At 39.3% G+C, this 22,442-nt stretch overlaps 1 protein-coding gene and 1 long non-coding RNA gene across 2 annotated transcripts in view; both read left to right on the forward strand.

Moving 5' to 3' along the window:
- LOC123766631 (uncharacterized) overlaps nt 1-3,193 on the forward strand; it is a 36,886-nt gene extending 33,693 nt beyond the window's left edge. The window contains exon 3 of the long non-coding RNA XR_011223483.1: nt 3,102-3,193. This is a non-coding gene — a long non-coding RNA (uncharacterized lncRNA). The remainder of the gene's footprint in view (nt 1-3,101) is intronic.
- Nucleotides 3,194-8,968: 5,775 nt separating this feature from the next.
- The window catches only part of LOC138349672 (glutamate receptor U1-like), a 56,991-nt gene continuing 43,517 nt past the window's right edge, over nt 8,969-22,442 (forward strand). The window contains exons 1-2 of the mRNA XM_069308126.1: nt 8,969-9,275; nt 12,311-12,531. Coding sequence (XP_069164227.1) covers nt 8,969-9,275; nt 12,311-12,531 — 528 coding nt within the window. The remainder of the gene's footprint in view (nt 9,276-12,310; nt 12,532-22,442) is intronic.

Genomic DNA, 22,442 nt, shown 5'->3' on the forward strand with positions numbered 1-22,442 from the left:
TATTGTGTATGTGCTTTGTCCAGTAAATGTATTCAAATTTGCTGGTGTTTGCCCTTGTCCTAGTGAGGCTTCCCAGGAAGTAGTAAAGAAGGAGAGAGAGAGAGAGAGAGAGAGAGAGAGAGAGAGAGAGAGAGAGAGAGAGAGAGAGAGAGAGAGAGAGAGAGAGAGAGAGAAAGAACCAAGAACCACCGCTGTGGACAGGGTAGAACGGAAAATTAATAAGTCAAAGGGGATTGAGATCATATCACATAAGGAGAGAGTGGGAAGTCACAGCGGCTCGAGTGGGTGTGTGCACGTGACAACGAGGCTAAGTATTGGAGCCGCATACCTTAAACGTGTGACGTTGAGCCCCTCTCCAAGAGCCAGAAGGGCCCAGGGTGATCTCCTGGTAAAGTATAAGCACTCTACCGAGTTGTGGGTTGTGTTGTCCATAATGAAGGATCAACGACAACACCACAACGCCAACCCACAATACAACATTCTTCCTGTTTACTTACGTATATATATTCCTTGCATGTTTAATGTAGATTTTTTCTAGTAAATTTTGTTACGTCTTTAGCACTGACTTTGTGTGCGCCCTCCATCTCTTTGAACATTTTTGAAAGTGATACTTTATGTGCACCACACTACACTAGACTATGAAAAAGACATCCTTGGCTGGCAACACCTGTTACGGCCCTCTTGGGTCGCAACTGGGTTCTTACTCTGATGTTGTTAGAGGAAGGGTATCCGTCCCCAAGCCAGTAGTGGCTTTCAAGGGATGTGATCCGTAACGCAAGTAAATTAAAAGGGGAAGGGAAATAAAGTAAAAAACTTAATATAATATAATGATCACCGTCACCAATAAATATATATAAACGATTACACGGGGGGGGGGGGTAGTATAAACACTATAATACACTGTCGTCTTCTTCTGAAGACCCTGGATCCTCTCGGTGCCAAGCTCTCGGTGCTCTCGTGGCCTCACGACGAATCCTTCGGGAAGCTGAGTCTACCCCGGCCACAGGTCAGCCAAAACACTGTTCCACTGGGGGCACGGCCGTGGAGGCCGTCAACCACAAGTCCAGCAGATGGCTGGCAGGTTCCGAATCAGCAACGCTGGTTAGGCCACGCCACGAGCGATACTAGGGTAGCGCCCTAGTCAGGAGCCTCGTGTGATACCACAGATCACTCTCCTTTCCGAAATACCCCAGTGGTTAAGCGTCTCCACCAGCCAGTCCCGGGTATGACAATCTTTCAACTGCCGCTTCACAGGCAGGGTAACACCACAGTGTTCATCCGGGAGGTGACTCACAGCTGCTGCAGCAAAACACTTGGTGTCGAGACGGCTGCCTTGGGTAGACTGACTCAACTTCCCTTACAGCAGTCCCAGGTCGACTCTGTAAGCAGACACGTCATCAATAATAGAGACACACTAGGACATGTCACTTACCGGCTCAGACCCAAACGCCCTCCTATTCACTCCATAGATGGCGTTGTCGTCTGAGCACCACCTCACCAGAGGTCAGCAGCGGCTGTGTTGTGAGCTGAACAGGACTGGAAACTGGCCCTTGTGGCCAGTACACCTCGTCCTCACCAGGTGTCGTCGTCCATTTGGAGGGGGTTTCGGGAGCAGACCCACAGATGGCGTGGTCGTCACTGCTGCAGGCTCGGACGCTGGATCCGGGTCCGTAACAACACCCTATGAGATTTACAGTGAAGCGTTGCTGGGGCGGAGAGACTGAACACCCAGCTGGCGACCTAGTAATATGAACACCTCTCGTGAGTTCCGGGACATACGGGAGAAGTTTTCCTGTTACGAGCGGGTAAGCTAAGTGAAGGTGCATCGGGCTGCAGGTTAGAGGTGCTGCAGTGTGAGCTGAGCTTCCGCCTCTCCTTCATGGGTTCAAGGTTGGATAACGTACAGTGATCCACCTCTTGGCATGACTTAGGGGGGCTCCCAGAGTGGTCAGTGGCACCCGTGATTGGAGAATGAAGACCCTCAGCGTCTAGTTGTAGTATTCCATAACAGTGCATCTCCGTTGTATAACTATAACTATTCACCCTTGCAAGGTCAGCCGTGTAGCAACAGATGTAACTGTAACTTCCTCTACCGATGGCGCACGTGGTGTCACATGACATGCCATGACAATGATATATGTATGCATGTATAATGATACATGCATACATAAGGATGCATGTATACATAATACATGTACAAATAATGATACATGTACACATAATGATACATGTATACTTAATACATGTACAAATAATGATACATGTACACATAATGATACATGAGCTCATAATGATACTTGTATACACATAATGATACATGTACACATAATGATACATGTACACATAATGAGACCTGTACACATAATGATAGATGTACACATAATGATACTTGTACACATAATTATACATGAACACATTAAGATAGTTGTACATATATTTATACATGTAAACATAATGATACATGTAAACATAATGATACATGTACACACATTGATCATATACATATAATGATATAATGTAAACATAATGATACATGTACACACATTGATCATGTACATATAATGATATGATGTAAACATAATGAAACATGTACACATAATGATACATGTAAACATAATGATACATGTAAACATTGATTTATGTCCTCAATGATACATGTTCACATCATGACACATGTACACATATTAATATATATAAACATAATGATACGTTTACACATAATGATACAGGTACACATAATGTTACATGTACACATAATGATACATGTACGCATAATAATGCATGTACACATAACGGTGCAAGTTATTAATGTACATGTACATGATACATGTACACATAATGATACATGTAAACATAATGATACATGTGAACAAAGATATATGTCCACAATGATACATGTTCACATCATGACACATGTACACATATTGATATATATAAACATAATGATACATTTACACATAATGATACAGGTACACATAATGTTACATGTACACATAAAGATACATGTACACATAATAATGCATGTATACATAACGATGAATGTTATTAGTTTTCAAAGTGTTATTATACACATAAAACAGTCTGAGTTTTCTCGGCGCCAGGTACATGTACCTGCGGCCTCCTGATGGGTCTTGGGGCCTTAAACGTGAAGACGGTACCTGGTCAGGCATGTTGGGGATGGTCATCAGGCAGGTAAGTGTTGTCTTAATGGTGCCTTAAACGTGAAGACGGTACCTGGTCAGGCATGTTGGGGATGGTCATCAGGCAGGTAAGTGTTGTCTTAATGGTGCCTTAAACGTGAAGATGGTACCTGGTCAGGCATGTTGGGGATGGTCATCAGGCAGGTAAGTGTTGTCTTTATGGTGCCTTAAACGTGAAGACGGTACCTGGTCAGGCATGTTGGGGATGGTCATCAGGCAGGTAAGTGTTGTCTTTATGGTGCCTTAAACGTGAAGACGGTACCTGGTCAGGCATGTTGGGGATGGTCATCAGGCAGGTAAGTGTTGTCTTAATGGTGCCTTAAACGTGAAGATGGTACCTGGTCAGGCATGTTGGGGATGGTCATCAGGCAGGTAAGTGTTGTCTTAATGGTGCCTTAAACGTGAAGACAGTACCTGGTCAGGCATGTTGGGTACGAGTGCTTTCTTACGTCCCAACGGCTCTTTGCGTTTTCAGATGTCACCTGTGTCTTCTTGTCCTGTTCTCTTTGAATCTGAAGAGTCTATCCTTGTCCTCCTTATCTATTCTCTTCAGCATCTGGTAAATTGGAATCATATCCCCTCTGTTCCTCCTGTCATCTTGGGTTGTGACATTTAGTTCCATTAGCCATCTTCATTGCTTAACACTCTTACCTCTGGCACCAATCTTGTTGCAAACCTTTTGTACATTTTAAATGTTGACTTTATGCTTTGAATGGTGCGGATTCTAGACTTGTGATGCGTATTCCATCATTGGTCGAGCAAATATTGTGTAGATTGCTTTCAAGGAGTCCCAATTCAAGTCTGTAAATGATGTTCATACATATACCAATTTCCAATATGCGGCCAATATTATCCGGTTTATGAGTGCTTCTGCTGTGAGTGTCGGAATTATATCCACTCCCAGATCCTTCTCTCCTTCTGATTCCTGTAGTTGCCCTCCCCTTATGGTGTAGATGCCTTCTGGTCTCCTTTCTCCCTTTCTCATCTACATTACCTTACACTTGTTGGGCTTGAATTCCAGCAACCATTTGTCTGATTACACCTAGAGTTTGTCAAGGCCTTGTGTAACTTTCTAAAGTCCTCATCTGTTTTCACGTTCTTCATAAGCTTTGCATCGTCTACAAACATTGTCACGTCATAGCTCACTCCCTTGAGCAGATCATTCACATAAATTAGGAACATCAGCGGTCCCAGGACAGAGCCTTGTGGGACCCCACTTGCTTCATTCTTCCAGCTTGAAACCTCCTCTTTGACCGCGCCCCTGGCTCTCCATCTTGAACAACGTTCTTTCATGGGGAACAGTGGTAAATGTTTTTTGATAGTCTACTCAGCCTTCCTTTTCCTCCTGTCTTATAATAAAGATCTTACGATAAGACAAATCATTAAAAGTATCATACCTTGTCATAGAACTCAATCAAGTTTGTCAGACATATAATTGTAATCTATTCTGATTTTTTGTCACAAAGTCCTTCCTCTCAAGCTGCTCCACTTTCATTGATGACTTTCTCCAGCACTTTACAAGGAATACTTGTCAATGACACTGGTCTGTAGTTTAGTGCCTCCTTTGTATCCCCTTTTTTGAATATTGGGACCACATTTGCCTTTTTCAGACATTTGGGAGACTTCCTGTCTCAATTACAAAAGAGTAGACACCGGGTGACCGAGTACTTCTGCAGCCTCCCTCAGCAGCCATGGTGAGACTAGGTCCGGTCCCATTAATTTTGTCACATTTAGTTCCCCCAGGAATTTGTCCGCCTCTGCCACAGTAAATAAAATGTCTTTCAGAATTTCTTCTGGCCTTTCATCTTGCAACCTTGGTCTCCACGCTGGTTCTAATGTAAAGACCTCCTTAAATCATCATTGAGTGTCTAACATACTTCCTAATATTTTATGTGAGAGCTCTTCCTTGATTCTTCAATCTGAGTACAAAGTCACTCACTGTCTTTTTCTGGTTCTATGGCTTTGGTTGGTCCTTAGCTTTTGCAGCAATATCATTTTCAAATTGCTGCTCGGATTATCTTCTAATTCATTCTGGTTCTCTTTAGTGCCTTTCTGTTATTCTCTGTTCCCATTTCTCTACCGTCTCTTATTTTTTCCTTTCTTTGCATCCCTGCATTGCCTATTGAATCAGGGGTTAATTTAATTTTTTTATCCACCTCCTCTTGAATGGTATGAATTGTTTTGTTGCATTAGCACATTTCCCAGTAACGAATTCCCTCATCTCATTTGCTGACTTCCCTACCATTTCTCTAACATTTGATTTCCTGTAGAAAGTTCCTCATCCTGATGAAGACCCCGTGATTGTAATATCCCTTTTTCTTCAATGGGTTTCTTTGTATAACTAATTCCTTCAGTTCCACTATGTATTTAAGCCTAACAATGCAGTGGTTGCTAGCTCATAATCTATTTTTCCTTTCGATTCATTTTGAAAAAAAAAAACATGTTTAGTGTTGATGCTAGATCATCTCTTGCTGCTAGAGGAGATGATCTAGCAGCAACACTTACTCTTGTTTGTTCTGTGACATGTTGCTTTAAGAAGAGTTTGTCAGCTATGTCTACTAGTCTTGCTCTCCATGTCTCATCACTCCCCGGTGGGGATCCTTATTTATCAAGTCTATTTTGCTGTGGTTGAAGTTCCCAATATTAGCTAACCCATCCTCCTGTTTATGTAGTACGTATAGTAACGATGAGGACCAATGTACTTATATTGACGTAAAAAGGCATTTAGAAAGTAGAAATCAGTACAATTGAATTTGTGCAAACAGGAAAAGGTTTTGTTCTTATGCTGCAAAGACAACCTAAACTAACCTAACCTTCCAAGTCATAATACATTCTATACGACAACCAAATATAGTGCATATATATGCTATACTAGGCATAGGAATATTTAAGTTTATTTTTTTAGCTTTAATTCTTTTTTGGACTTTATAAATTGAATGATACCAAATTATTCTACCTAATTCCTTTTTATGTTAATAAATATACCATGGTCCACATAGTTACAAACACTACTATCTAACAAGAAGATAGGTTGTATTAGGATTTTAACTTGTTCCGTTGTGCTACTGTAGGAACAAGAGTTGAAATCCTTGCTATTGTGGCCGCTTTTTCCATCACCTTTATACCATTCTCATTTCATCTGTCGTTTTGTTCTCTACGACTTTTATTGTTTGATGGGGATTATAAATCACACTGCACCACTATCTTCACCCCCTTAATGTAGCTATTCCTAGTAGTTACTCTTCCTGGTCAGCTCCCTCTACTGTTTTGTCGTGTAGGTGCATATCAAAACATTGTTTTGTGAGAAGGGAGTGTATGCATTTGTCTGCAATGATAAGACTTGACTTCTTGTGTTGGATAGAAAAAGTAAAAACATTTGCAGTGGGATGCTTTTGAAGGTGGTGGCACGACAGTAGCTTGTGCGCATGTGTAAAGACGACATTAGCAGTGTCTGGTTTTCCTGCAGGAATTTTGGAATAGACTACGTCCTGTGCATTAGAGAAACTTTCTCATGTACGTTTCATAGTTTAAACTAATGAGTATAAAATATAATTAAACCCTAGTGCAAGAGATCTGAAACAATATATGCAGGCAGGAGGGATTATAATAATTTGTCATAATATTAAGTAAGTTATCACAACTTACACCTTTCTGCTTCGTCCGCCTATTGCTAAATCAGAGTAAGCCCAGATACTGGTACTTTACTGCTGTCATAATACGCTGGCCATAGTTCAAGCCTTGAAATATATTATTTTACGAACTGAAAGAAAATACTAATATTTTAGATCAAATATATTATTATAGCAAAATTAAAGAATAGTGAAAAGCGTAAACATCCTTAATTTATCTTTAATAAGATTTGTGATAGATACAAAAAATATTTAGCGGCAGGCAGGAACATGAGCCGCCAACACACAGAGACAAAGAGCGTGGGCCGAGAAAGAGAGAGATAAATGATTGTTCTCATTCCGGGACGTGTACAAACCAGCACTCCACCCTATGGACCGCCGATCTAGGTAGCGTGTAACCATAAGTATTCTGGATATTGTTTACTGTGGTGTAGATCAATAGCTAGATTAGGATATAGAAGATGTGATGGAGCTGTGTACGCCTGTGCCCAGGTGGAGGCCGCCATGGTGGATCAGGTAGCCACAGTCAAGAGACCATTGGACATAATTACTACCTTGATCAGTGATTAATACTGCATTATGTTATATATATTGATAATACTCTAGGGAGCAGTTACAAACGTAGTTCTGTAATCATCCATAGAAAACGAGATTGCAGAGGAATTTTCCCAGAGAAAATAGCATATCATTGCAATTTAAATTCACCAGCTAATAATATTATGAATTATCTTAAACATCAGTCTCTGGATTGTAAACATCATAAAAACATTTGCCTGGAACGATCTTAATTATCAGCACTAAATCAAATTAAATATAAACCCTATTTCTACTTATTAATTAAACACTTTTGGGAGGAGACGCTCGATGCGGGAGGGAGGGCGTAGCCATTTTCAGCCCGGAATGTTGAAACGTTTCGTGTTGTCAAATCGATTTTTTGTACTAAACATGTTATCAAAGAGTTGGAAAGCACAAATCGACACCATCGTATCCAGGGAAGGCATTGTCTCCATGAAGTATATATTAAGTCATTAGAGCTCTAATTATTGTGAATTATACTGTTATGGTTATGCCGCAGGTAAACAAGAAAATCAAGGGTTAGCAATAATCTCATCTCTTTTCATTTCAAATTATTATTATTATTATGATACATGTAACTATATAATTTAGATGTAGCAAAATTTACTGTGTAAACTCATCCGCAGGTAAATTGAGACATGAAGTTATTAATGTGAAATCACACGGAGACAAAAGACCACATGACTGATCTTGTCCCATCCTGCAAATAATACCGGGAGATCATGAGTCTGACTCACATGTTTACACCAATACCAGAATGTTGATGCCTTCTTGTCAGATAAGGCCTAACATTTATTTCACTAACCCATGTAGTATTAACATTAGTAGTAAATGTCTACCAATTGATAATTTTCATTGATAGACTATATAATTAATACCCCCCCCCCCAAATGTGAAGAAAGCTACTTGTGGGAAATTAATGTCAATAATGTCATACAATCTGTATCTAATTAAATAAATTAACATTAGAAATAAATTAATATAAATAAATTAATATAAATAAATTAATATAAATAAATTAATATAAATTAAAATAAATAAGTAAATCCAACGAGTCAGTTTACCTCACAATTATTTCTTTAATTTAGTTTTTTTCCTTCTGTCAGTTTGCGAGATATTCATTCACTCTTTTACACATTTTCACAGCGATATTGCCTGCTTATCACTCCCAAATTAATACACTGACTGGAGCTTCCTAGCCCTCAACCCTGTTCAGGCATGTTGGGGGAATGGTCATGAGGCCCTCAGGTAAATGTTGCCTCTATACACATTACCTTCAAGGAAATTATTAATAAATATTTAAAAAATAATTTTCAGTGCTACATTAAATTGAAAACATTTTTTTTTCCACATCCGGAAAAGGTTAAAGATAGTGATATGTAGTGTTGAACCCCTCTCGACTACTGTCATACTCTGTGTGACGTAAGGTGTGATGTTTTCTCCATATGGTGTTAAAAACGGTGTTCTCTGTAGTAGTGAGTAAACATCTTATGTTCCTAGCGTTTTGTTGACAGAATATGTTGGGCCTGCTTTACTGATTAGGATGTGTCTTATCTTTGGAAAATGAAGGAAGTAGATGTGGCTGTCGGCCCCTTCGGTGTAAGTGGAGTCCGCGCTGAGGTGGTGGACTTCACTAGACCAGTCCTAATAGATTACAGTAGGATCCTTGGAGCTCGAGGTCAACCGGAGGTAAACCCATGGGGGTTCCTGTTCCCTCTGGAGCCGCTGGTGTGGGCGGCCATCGTGGCGGCGCTGCTGGTGCTGCCTACTGCTACCATCCTCATGTCCTCGTGCTTCTCACTCAGCACTCACCACCAAACATACACCTTTCCTGCCACGTCCGCCTACCTCCGCCTCTTATTGAATCAGAGTAAGCCCAGATACTATTACTTTATTGCTGTCATGATACGCTGGTAATAATTCAAGTTTTGAAGTGTATTATAATATGAACCAAAATAAAATAATAAAATTTTAGATCAAATACATATTTATAGTAAATTTAAGGATAACGAAAAACATAAACAGCATTACTTTATCTTTAAACATCAGTTGTATGAGATTTGTGATATATACAAAAAATACTTAAATCCAAATGCTCAAGCTAACTGCAGGACGAGACAGAAAACTTTCTGGATTTGACAGAGAATACAATTTAAAGAGAAAGGGGATTAATTAGTAAGTTTTCAGGTTCATGTATATGACTTTTACTTGAAATATAAGAAAGTGTGGCTCTTAATCCATGACAAATATGTCAAACATAAGAACAAAATGAATTTTGTGTGATAGCGAAAATTTTTGGGCCAGCAACTGCTTCAGATGCATCAACGTGGGTTAAAAATGGCCAGATTGGCCATAACTCACCTTTTATTCGAAACTGAAATATAATTTATGGCTCTAAATTTGCAGAAGCCTCATGTTTCTATATGTCTTAGGAAGAACGTTTTCTCTATTTGTGTAAAAAAAATATTGGCAATAAATCATTTTGTGGGTACTTGTGTTAGTAAAAGGGCGAAAATCACCTTCGTTTAATGAAAGGCAATTTTTCGTCAATTCAATAGACAATTTATAATTTGTCATCCTTCGTAACTCTATTCACCTACTATTTAATTAGCTACATTTCCTCACTACTGTATATTTTGTGAAGAATTTAAAATGTAAAATTGTGTAGTTACTCGTGGCACAATAGTTTTTGCTTAACCTGAGCCATTCCCTGGAGGTCTAAAATCTGGTTCCTAAATGACTTGCAAGAAATTTAGCAGCACTTATAATTTGTATGGCTGTCTAGCCAACCTTCCTTCTTTCTGAACTAGTCTTTCCTACTGACTGGGGTGAGTGAGGTAATATTCACCCAGATCCCCAAATACAGTATCAACTTAAACTACAATATCTGCAACTCTTAAAGTTGCAAAGTAGTTGTTATGGCTATAATGAAAACTTAATTTGATATATAACTTGAATTTAAACTATCATTAAACAATTAATAACGAGAGGATGATTCAAAGGTGAAAAATATAATTTGTTCACTTTTGACCCCCCACGAATACCCACTAAAATTATTTTTCGCTAATTACTTTTTTCTTGCACAAATAGATAAAAAGTTCCTCTAAGGATATGTAGAAACATGATTCTGCAAATTATGAGCAATAAATCCAGCCCATCCTCCTGTTTGGGTAGTACTTACAGCAATGATGAGCACCATAGTGTATAAACCGACATACAACAAATTTGAAAGTAGAAATCGCCACTATTGAATTTGGCAAACCAGAAAACTATTTTTTACTTGTGTTGCTTTGACAAATTAAACTAAAATAACCGAACCTTCCTAAGCCTAATATACGATATCTGAGGTTTAATGTAGTACATATGTGTGCCATACTAGGCCTAGGAATATTTTAAGTTTGTTTTGTAGCTTTGTTTATTTTAAAAGAATTCCTTAACAGTCAGAATACTACTATCTAAAAGCTTAGTACATACGAATTCGTGACTACTGACGCACATCACAATAGGTACTCTCTAAAAAGGAGGATGGGTTAAATAAATCATGTCTCTAACACAAGCATATGGAGAATTATGGCCATCTTGGACATTTTGACATGCTCGCAGCCACGCTCATCCAGATTGCCGGTCCCAAAACGATGCCAAATCACTCAAAATCAATTTCATTCTTATTTGTCAGGGAATAGCTATACAAGCTTTTAAATTAAAATATTCACTCTACCCTATTATCCATCTATCTATCCATCAATCCACTCAACTTTATATCCATATATCTATCTATTTATCCATCTATCTATATATCTATCTATCCACTCATCTGTCCATCCATCCATCTATCTATATATCTAGCTATCTATCCATCTGTCCATCCCTCTATCTACTGTTTGTCTCTACGTCTGTCTCTATTTCTTTGTCTGCCTCTCTCTGTCTCTGCCTCTCTGTCTCTGTCCATCTCTCTCTAATACAAAATGTCATTGTCTAATGTGTGGGTGATCGCCAGTGAGAAGAACTTAGTGGTGTAAAATGCTAAACAAAACAAGAACAGTTACTTCTTGCTCTGAAAAGGGCCAATGCTTGAGAAACCTTTCAAGCTGTAGAACAATCGCCTGTTTATGAGAGTACGGGCAAATTATTGATAGCAGGGAATTTATTTATTTTCTCGAGATCAGTGAATAATGGAGCATATTACTATAACAAAATAGTTCTTTGGAAAGATTGTTTTGAAAATATTTAGCTGTGTAGCTGGCAAGCGGTGACAAAAAATCATCATGGAAGTCTGAATGTAACCCTGGCACACTGTTCCCTTTTGAATTCCGGTGTCCAAGATCAGCCTATGCTCATCCCGTACCTCAGACCATTCCCTCTGCATATTTGGGTGAGGTTGTGTGTCACCTCCAACTTCGAACAGACAAACAGAGAGACATTATCTCTTATAGTATAGAACCAATTTCACACGTTTATTAAAACTGTAAATGGAAGAGACGAAGATGAAGAATGAAACAATATAGCAACTAAAGGACAGAAGAAAGACGACGTGTAGATGAAATGCAATTTTCTCTAGACTGTATAACAAAATATATTGAAAAAAAGAGAGCATGTGTTCTGGAGGGAGTCTCGAAAATATAAATAAATTTTGTAACGTTACCAGTAATTTATTTACTAAACTCATATAGATATTATTCACTTCATACATTGCGCTCTGTAAATATAATACAAAAAGTCTGGAAGACATGTAATAAATGCGAGCATTAGGAGAGCGACACACAACACAGTGTGCACGCGTGGCAAGGGCATTGTCTCCAAACACAAAATAGTTGTTTTAATTGCTGGATGATAATTTCTGATTACTTATAGACTACCTATGCAATACCTAAGATGTAATATTACTTAATACATATTTCTTCACAGATGTGTTGGAGTGTGGTGGGGGTTGGTGGTGGGAGCGGGTGATGTTGGCGGTGTGGGGGCTGGTGGCGCTGGTGCTGACGCAGAGCTACGCCGGCAACCTCATGGCCCTCCTGGCCGTGAGGTACATCCCTCAGCCCTACCAGTCTCTCCAGGACCTGGTCAATGACCGATCCGTCAAACTGATATGGGAGCAAGGCTCTTCTAACGCACAAATTAAGCGTGTATGTAACGTGTTTGGTTTGCCAGATATATATTTTAAGGCATGGAGAATAAATGCACCGGACATCGTCTTGGATGAAATATTTCTTGATATTCTCAGTTATGTACAATATTACCGATTTTGTTTTTGTATGTTGAGACCTGTGCCAGCCTCAACCATCGCTGGCAGTTTTCCCAAATTCTTTGCAGAAGGCTATTGTTACCATCCACTACTCTCAGCTGTACCCATTTGGCTTCAATCGGAGAATAATACGTGGGTGCATGTGAGTAGTGAATAAGGAGACAGATTGAGGTAAAAAAAATTTCAGAAACGGTTGGGCACTTCCATGCCGACTTGACCCTGTCGGGCCAGATCGTCCATCCCTCTTGTTTTAGGTGGTTAGGTTAGGGCACAGTCAGCGCGCTCCTGGCTGGCTGGCGGTGGTGGGGTGGTGGTCCCCCCTGGGGTCTCTGGGGGACCACCACCCATGGTGTACCTGAGGAACTGGTGCCCTATCCTAACCTGTTTTTTTGCACGATTTGTCTCGAGCTTTTAAGATGAGTCTAGGGCCTCAAGGAGGGGGTCTCTACTTATGAGAGGTACCGAGGATGAATGTTCAATAGTTGGAAACCAAAAAATACACTGGTGAAAGGCATATAAACGTTTTTGGAGTATTTTAATGGCATGAGCAAAAATGCACGATTTGTCCCGGGGGTGTTACGAGAGTACTACGGTATCAATTTGGGGGCCCTTACTTTGAATGGATCAGAGGGTGAATGTTCAATAGATTCAAACCAAGAAACGCAGTTGAAAGCGAATATAGAAGTTTTTGGAGTACTTTAATGAGGCTATGACTGAATAGTATAGGGAGTCCTTGGGCACAGCTCCATTTTCTGTAATGGTCAGAGGTGGATAACCCCAGTGGGGGTCAAGCATACAAGGGGGGGTCAAGATTCCTTACAAAGACCATTTTGGATATATAGGTGTAGTAAGCCTTATCTTGAATTTGCATGATACTGTGGGGTACATTGACATGAAGGGCGAGTCATAGAACAGGATCTGCATGTGAGATGGGTCATATTGGGGTTTTAAAGAAGTTAAGATAGCTTTAAAGAGTCCTGTGTGCTTGATAGTGGGGAAATGTTCAGTCAATAATTCTCGTGTTTTGAATCTGAATGAGGGGTCCTAGTTTGCGTTCTAGTCATAAAATGAGTTCCTTAGTATATTTGCTATGGAAAAAGAGCTTTCAGTACTCTATATAATTTGAAATGAGGTCAAGAAAGACATGTTTATGTGCGAGAAGAGTCAGGTTGGAAACTGTTTATTTCAGTCATCCCCCCTTGGCTTTGCTCCGTTTTCTGTAGCTAAAGTAAAGATTCCATTTTCTGTGGCATACAGTTGATTACTGGTGAAAAAGGCATACTTGAATTTGAATGGTTCTAACCTGTTTATAGATATATTTTTCGGGCCTTAAATTAGATTTTAATATGAAAAATAGCATCAAATGTATGTCTATCTTTTGTAATAAACGTTACAAGCATTAACAATACCTGTGATATTTCATAGAATACGAAAAGAAGTTTAAATAGTGGGAGCCTCAGCCATATTGTGTTGGGTTGACACTCCAACATAGTAAATTTTTATATAGTATTTTACTTTATATTTTTACATAGTATTTTACTTTATAGTAAATATACTATAAAGGAAAGTAGTTGAGTTGTTTAAGCAATTTAATACATACTGGGAATCTATTCGTATTCTGTATTAAATTTCATTTTTTAACATATTAATAGTTTTCAGCTATTGTGGTGGGGGCCCAATAACTTCATATAGTGCATCGACTTATGTCAGTGCCGTGGTATATCAAGCGCTAAGGTTTTCAGAAAATGTTACACCTCCACCTTTCAAAAAAGTGAAAAGATGAATTCATTTTGGCATTACTGTCATTACTTTGGAAGTTTTTTAATTATAGCACATGCTTAAACAAACTCGCTCGCAAAAACAAACTCATTTTTTTTGGTTTAACTTACACAAATAAACCCAGGGCTTTCACATTCGCGCAAAATACTTAGTCCCCCCTAAACTTAAAACAGTTGCACAATCTTACTTAAACACATTGCTAAACTCTTATACACAAACAAAAACTTAATTTTTAACTTACACAAATAAACCCAGGGCTTTCACATTCGCGCAAAATACTTAGTCCCCCCTAAACTTAAAACAGTTGCACAATCTTACTTAAACACATTGCTAAACTCTTATACACAAACAAAAACTAAATTTTTAACTTACACAAATAAACCCAGGGCTTTCACATTCGCGCAAAATACTTAGTCCCCCCTAAACTTAAAACAGTTGCACAATCTTACTTAAACACATTGCTAAACTCTTATACACAAACAAAAACTCAATTTTTAACTTACACAAATAAACACGGGCTTTGCACATTCACACAAAAAAATGCTTAGTCCCCCCTAGACTTGAACACTCACAATCTTACGGTGCTTTAATTTCCAAAGCCTTCCAAACCTGCACAGCTGACTGCGGCTGGATGGGAAATTACAATTGAGCCAAAAACAGTTGGTCAGGGCGAGATACGCCCTCATTTTTAGAGACATTTACTATAGCAAAAGCTTGAACATCGAGAACTGAATGCGGGCCTACACGAGAGTTGTTCTTGGCACTCAAATGTTTAGAGATTAAAATACATAGAATCTGCTAGAGCCCACCCAAGTCGCTCACGCGGGCAATAGACATGTGTTTCGCCCAAGTGTATTTATTTAAAACAAAAATACGTCAGATAGAAAGATTTTCGCATTGCCATTATATTTACCTTATAAAGCCTCTTTATAAAAATGATATGCCACTGCGTATTATGATTGTTTTATAATAAATATTGCATAAATACTTACACGATTTCATAAACAAAAAATTATTTTAATGAGCCATGTTAGGAAGGCATCATTTTTATAATAAATGAAAACTTTTAAACTAACTAAAAAGATATATCTCATAGAGGAAGATTTATTCTTCAAGATATATGTTATTGTTTAAGAGTTTCATTCTGTATCAAAAGGTTTGCCAATGTTTTCAAAACTCTGGCCTACAAATTTTTTTTTTAAGGTTTTCTGAGGGAGTAAATCTTGCTTCCTCTCTTTCTCCCACATGTGTCCTCATTGTGTGTCCTCATTTGGACCGGATGCAAAGTAACCTTCTTGCAAGTCCTGACTCATTTCCCCAACGTCCAAACTATTGGACATTGCAATATTTCACTAAATAATGCGGTATTTTAGTTGCCCCCTCTAATTATAGAGATTTTAATCTCTAAACATTTGAGTGTCAAGAACAACTCTCGTGCAGGCCCGCGTTCAGTCCCCGACGTTCAAGCTTTTTTCTATAGTAAATGTCTCTAAAATGAGGCCGTATCTCGTCCTGACCAACTTTTTTTGGCTCAATTGTAACCCATCCAGCAGCAGTCTGCTGGATAGAAGGGCAGTGGGCCTGATAAAAATAAAAAAAAAATAAACATAAATTGTTAGACTAGCTCTTTACATATGCTAGTTGTTTAATTTATTAACTGCTACTAATGCGATGATGATGCAAGAGGAGCCAGTACACATCTATGGATCAACCGATAAAAGCAGCAGACTTCTAGATGTTACTACTGCTCGGCTTAGCCCCCCCCCCCCCATAGCAAGATGGGAATAGGGGGGGGGGGGCTGCATTAATAAAATGAATTAAAACTAACATTCAATTATATATTCTCAAACTTATGCAAAAAAAACTTTACAATCACATTTGCAAAACTTGCACAAATTAATTTTGGCAATTTCGTTTACCCATTATTTGTTTGTTTTTCTTGCTTGAGCCAAAAATGAATTGTTGGGTTCATTACCAGAGTCCATTTCCCACCGTGGTAACCCCTTCCCACTACCCGCCCCACATGATGGGATTCATAATAAATGAACTAAACTAGCATTCAATTATATTCTCAACAAACTTATGCAACCCCCATACAATTACATTAGCAAGCTAACACAAATTCATTGAGCAAGTTTAACTATTCGCATACTTTGCGTCATTATATAATGGAATACGAAAAGGAAATTCGCAGAATTCAGAGATAACACCATCAATGGAGTCCAAGAAATACGCTTGTACTTCATTCATAATGATGCGCTGCCAGGAATCTTAGCAAAGTAACCAAAATATTTGCTTACTGTATGTATGTGCAGGATGCACATGACTCTCCGGTTAGGTGGTTGTGGAGTGAGACCAGCAACTGCAGACTTCCCATAGTCGTAAAAATGCCTTGCATAGAGACCGTTGCAAGCCTCTTGTTGAATCACTTAGGGTGCATATATGTGTGTGTGTGTGTGTGTGTGTGTGTGTGTATGTAACGAGCTTTCAAGAGATTGTCACTTACATAGCTAAACAATATGTAGGGTTCAGTTTCCAAATCAATTATGCGGCTCTCGAACCCTTTTCCCCCGCTACATGAGGGAGATCCCTTTTATTTTCAGCTAAAATATGCATTATATTCAGGGGGGTTCGCCGTGTCATAGCACAACCAAAAGCCCAATATACTCCCCTAAACTTTCCCTATACGTCAACTTTTCCGTTGTACGTCAGGCTGCGAGCAGCCGCGTCCAACAGCCTAGTTGATCAGTCCGGCAACCAGGAGGCCTGGTCGACGACCGGGCCGCGGGGACGCTAAGCCCCGGAAGCACCTCAAGGTAACCTCAAGGTATCCCATCTAAATTTAAAAAAATGCATTTCCAATACCCAATATTATATATATATATATATATATATATATATATATATATATATATATATATATATATATATATATATATATATATATATATACTGTCCCTCCCCCTCCCCCACCCACTCAACCCCCCACCCCACCCCCCAGGAATAGGCCTGATTTGTTCAAGCCAAAGCCCAATTCACCCGAGTTTTCTCTATCTCATCTAAAAATAACGTTCATTTCCAATGCCCATTATCCAGCCACCACATATTCCCCATTCCCAAGACCATTTCATAGTGTTAGTGCTGTGGCCATCTACCTAATTTCATCCCAATTAATGACAATTCCCCATTAAATATTGGCAAAAATATGCCAAATCATATCACAGCCAAAGCCCATTTCACCCAAGTTTTACCTATCCCATATAAATTTAATGTGCATTTTCAATATCTAATATCCAGGTGCCCTATGTCACGCCCTATTCCCAAGACCATTTCATAGCGCAGTGTCCATCCAGCTGTTTCCAAATATCCAGATGTGTTTATATATCTTCAATCCTACGAAACCAGACCTAACCTAACACACAGCTAAGGCCAAATTTATCCCAATTTAATCCAATTTCCACCTAATTTGATCCAATTTATTCAGATTTAATCCAATTCCCGCCAAATTTACCCGAGTTTACCATTTCATAGCACAACCAAAGCCCCAATTTGACCAAGTTTCACCTATCCCAATTAAATTTAATGTGAATCTTCAATATCAGGTCGCCCCCCAATGTCACAGCCAATTCCCAAAGACCATTTCATAGTAATAGTGCAGTGTTCATCCAGCCATTTCCATGTTCCAGATGTGTTTATATATCATCAAACCTACCAAAAGCAGACCTAACCCAATACGGCTAAGGCCAAATTTAACCAAATTTTCCCCAATTTAAGATAATTTCCACCTAATTTGCCACAATTTTATCCAATTTCCACCAAATTTTACCATAGTTCACCTTATCATAACACAGCCAAAGCCCCAGTTTGTCCAAGTTTCACTCATTCCATATAACTTTTATGTGTATTTCCAGTATCCAATATCCAGTGGTCGATGTCATACTTCATTCCCAGAGACCATTTCATAGTGATAGTGTAGGGTCTGACGAGCCACTTCCAATATACAGATGCGTTTATATACATCAATCCTACCTAAAAACCAGACCCAACCCTAACATGGCTAAGACCAAATTTAACCAAATGTATCACAATTTAAGACAATTTCTACCTAATTTGCCCCAATTTATCCAAATTTAAGACATTTTCTACCAAATTTACCCGATTTTACATATTATAGCAAGGTCAATGCCCAATTTTCCCCCCAAGTTTCGCCTATTCCATACACTGCAATATTAAGGCGCATTTTCAATATGCAGTCCAATAATCTCGACTGTTTTCTTTTTTTATTTGTTAGTTATGGATCTTTGTTAAATATTGTATTTTATATTCTTAGAAAAGTATTTGTTTGGATATTAACCCCAACCACCCGGTACCCTAACCTGCGTGGATCTTTGCCGAATATTCCTGTCAATGTTGTTTATGGACTCAACAACCCTGAAGCTAACCTGCCTTGACCTGACGTTAATTGTTGCACCTTCTTTTTTTGGGGGGAAAGTGATGTTTTTGTATCAACCCAACCGCCCTTGCCCATACCTCTGATACCAAAAATCTTGGTTCCATATATGGTATCTTATTCTTGGGACACAGCCAATCCATCCCAACCTAACCTCTATTAACTATGGGTTTAATGACCATTTTTCTCTACATCAGTTCAAACACAACCCAACCTCATATAAATGGATCTGAACTCCATTTGTACACATGTTCTTAGGAAACATGATAAAATTCGCCATATCTCTATCATTAAATAATAAAAATTTTTCTTAACCTGGCCTATAATCCCCCCCCCCCCTCGAAATTCTGGCAAATTATGGATATTAAAGAATTAAAGTAGGAATATATTTTCACATTAGCTTAATATAACCCAAATCTAACACAAATTTGTCCCAATTGGGGGGGGGGGATTATAGGCCAGGTTAAGGAAAAATTTTATTATTTAATGATAGAGATATGGCGAATTTTATCATGTTTCCTAAGAACATGTGTACAAATAGAGTTCAGATCCATTTATATGAGGTTGGGTTGTGTTTGAACTGATGTAGAGAAAAATGGTCATTAAACCCATAGTTAATAGAGGTTAGGTTGGGATGGATTGGCTGTGTCCCAAGAATAAGATACCATATATGGAACCAAGATTTTTGGTATCAGAGGTATGGGCAAGGGCGGTTGGGTTGATGCAAAAACATCACTTTCCCCCCAAAAAAAGAAGGTGCAACAATTAACGTCAGGTCAAGGCAGGTTAGCTTCAGGGTTGTTGAGTCCATAAACAACATTGACAGGAATATTCGGCAAAGATCCACGCAGGTTAGGGTACCGGGTGGTTGGGGTTAATATCCAAACAAATACTTTTCTAAGAATATAAAATACAATATTTAACAAAGATCCATAACTAACAAATAAAAAAAGAAAACAGTCGAGATTATTGGACTGCATATTGAAAATGCGCCTTAAATTTGCAGTGTATGGAATAGGCGAAACTTGGGGGGAAAATTGGGCATTGACCTTGCTATAATACGTAAAATCGGGTAAATTTGGTAGAAAATGTCTTAAATTTGGATAAATTGGGGCAAATTAGGTAGAAATTGTCTTAAATTGTGATACATTTGGTTAAATTTGGTCTTAGCCATGTTAGGGTTGGGTCTGGTTTTTAGGTAGGATTGATGTATATAAACGCATCTGTATATTGGAAGTGGCTCGTCAGACCCTACACTATCACTATGAAATGGTCTCTGGGAATGAAGTATGACATCGACCACTGGATATTGGATACTGGAAATACACATAAAAGTTATATGGAATGAGTGAAACTTGGACAAACTGGGGCTTTGGCTGTGCTATGATAAGGTGAACTATGGTAAAATTTGGTGGAAATTGGATAAAATTGTGGCAAATTAGGTGGAAATTATCTTAAATTGGGGAAAATTTGGTTAAATTTGGCCTTAGCCGTATTGGGTTAGGTCTGCTCTTGGTAGGTTTGATGATATATAAACACATCTGGAACATGGAAATGGCTGGATGAACACTGCACTATTACTATGAAATGGTCTTTGGGAATTGGCTGTGACATTGGGGGGCGACCTGATATTGAAGATTCACATTAAATTTAATTGGGATAGGTGAAACTTGGTCAAATTGGGGCTTAGGTTGTGCTATGAAATGGTAAACTCGGGTAAATTTGGCGGGAATTGGATTAAATCTGAATAAATTGGATCAAATTAGGTGGAAATTGGATTAAATTGGGATAAATTTGGCCTTAGCTGTGTGTTAGGTTAGGTCTGGTTTCGTAGGATTGAAGATATATAAACACATCTGGATATTTGGAAACAGCTGGATGGACACTGCGCTATGAAATGGTCTTGGGAATAGGGCGTGACATAGGGCACCTGGATATTAGATATTGAAAATGCACATTAAATTTATATGGGATAGGTAAAACTTGGGTGAAATGGGCTTTGGCTGTGATATGATTTGGCATATTTTTGCCAATATTTAATGGGGAATTGTCATTAATTGGGATGAAATTAGGTAGATGGCCACAGCACTAACACTATGAAATGGTCTTGGGAATGGGGAATATGTGGTGGCTGGATAATGGGCATTGGAAATGAACGTTATTTTTAGATGAGATAGAGAAAACTCGGGTGAATTGGGCTTTGGCTTGAACAAATCAGGCCTATTCCTGGGGGGTGGGGTGGGGGGTTGAGTGGGTGGGGGAGGGGGAGGGACAGTATATATATATATATATATATATATATATATATATATATATATATATATATATATATATATATATATATATATATATATATATATATATATATATATATATATATATATATATATATATAATATTGGGTATTGGAAATGCATTTTTTTAAATTTAGATGGGATACCTTGAGGTTACCTTGAGGTGCTTCCGGGGCTTAGCGTCCCCGCGGCCCGGTCGTCGACCAGGCCTCCTGGTTGCCGGACTGATCAACCAGGCTGTTGGACGCGGCTGCTCGCAGCCTGACGTACAACGGAAAAGTTGACGTATAGGGAAAGTTTAGGGGAGTATATTGGGCTTTTGGTTGTGCTATGACACGGCGAACCCCCCTGAATATAATGCATATTTTAGCTGAAAATAAAAGGGATCTCCCGCATGTAGCGGGGGAAAAGGGTTCGAGAGCCGCATAATTGATTTGGAAACTGAACCCTACATATTGTTTAGCTATGTAAGTGACAATCTCTTGAAAGCTCGTTACATACACACACACACACACACACACACACACACACACACACACACACACACACACACACACACACACAGAGGCGAGAGGCGAGGGGGGAACCCACAACCAGCTACCCAGTAACACCAGAAGGGAGGACAACCCCGCCTCCCTCCTCTGCATAGAAAACCCCCCTACCCCAAACCCTCCCTGCCCCCACTCAAAAGTTCAGCCAAATCTCCCTCCCCCCACACCCAATCCCCACCCTTCTACCCCTCCCCTCCTCCCGAGTCCTCCCTCCCCCCCTTTCCTTCCCGTCCTCCCTCCCCTTTCACCCCATACCCTCCCTGTCCCTCCCCCTTCACTGGATCCCCCGCCCCTCATTCCAGTATCCTCTGAGATCCTGTTACCCACCTCACAGGTCCTCACACCCATGGAACAGCCTCCCCCACCAGCAGAACACTCACCAAGGAGGCGATTTGAGAAGGGACAGAAGAAAGTGAGCCTCAAAGCGATGTACACTAACATAGATGGAATTACAAGTAAAGCAAATGAGCTTGGAGAACTGGTACTAGAGGAAAACCCAGACATAATAGCCCTCACAGAAACAAAGATCACGAAAACAATAACAAATGCAGTGTTTCCACAGGACTATTATGTTGTGCGGAAAGAGAGGGAAGGAAGAGGTGGGGGTGGTGTAGCTCTGCTGGTAAGAAAAGGCTGGGATTTTGAGGAGATGGATATTCAGGGCTGTGAAGGTTTCAGTGACTACATAGCAGGTACTGTAACAAATGGAGGGAAAAAA

This window comes from Procambarus clarkii, chromosome 62 (assembly GCF_040958095.1).
Source record: "Procambarus clarkii isolate CNS0578487 chromosome 62, FALCON_Pclarkii_2.0, whole genome shotgun sequence".
Taxonomy (NCBI): Eukaryota; Metazoa; Arthropoda; class Malacostraca; order Decapoda; family Cambaridae; genus Procambarus; species Procambarus clarkii.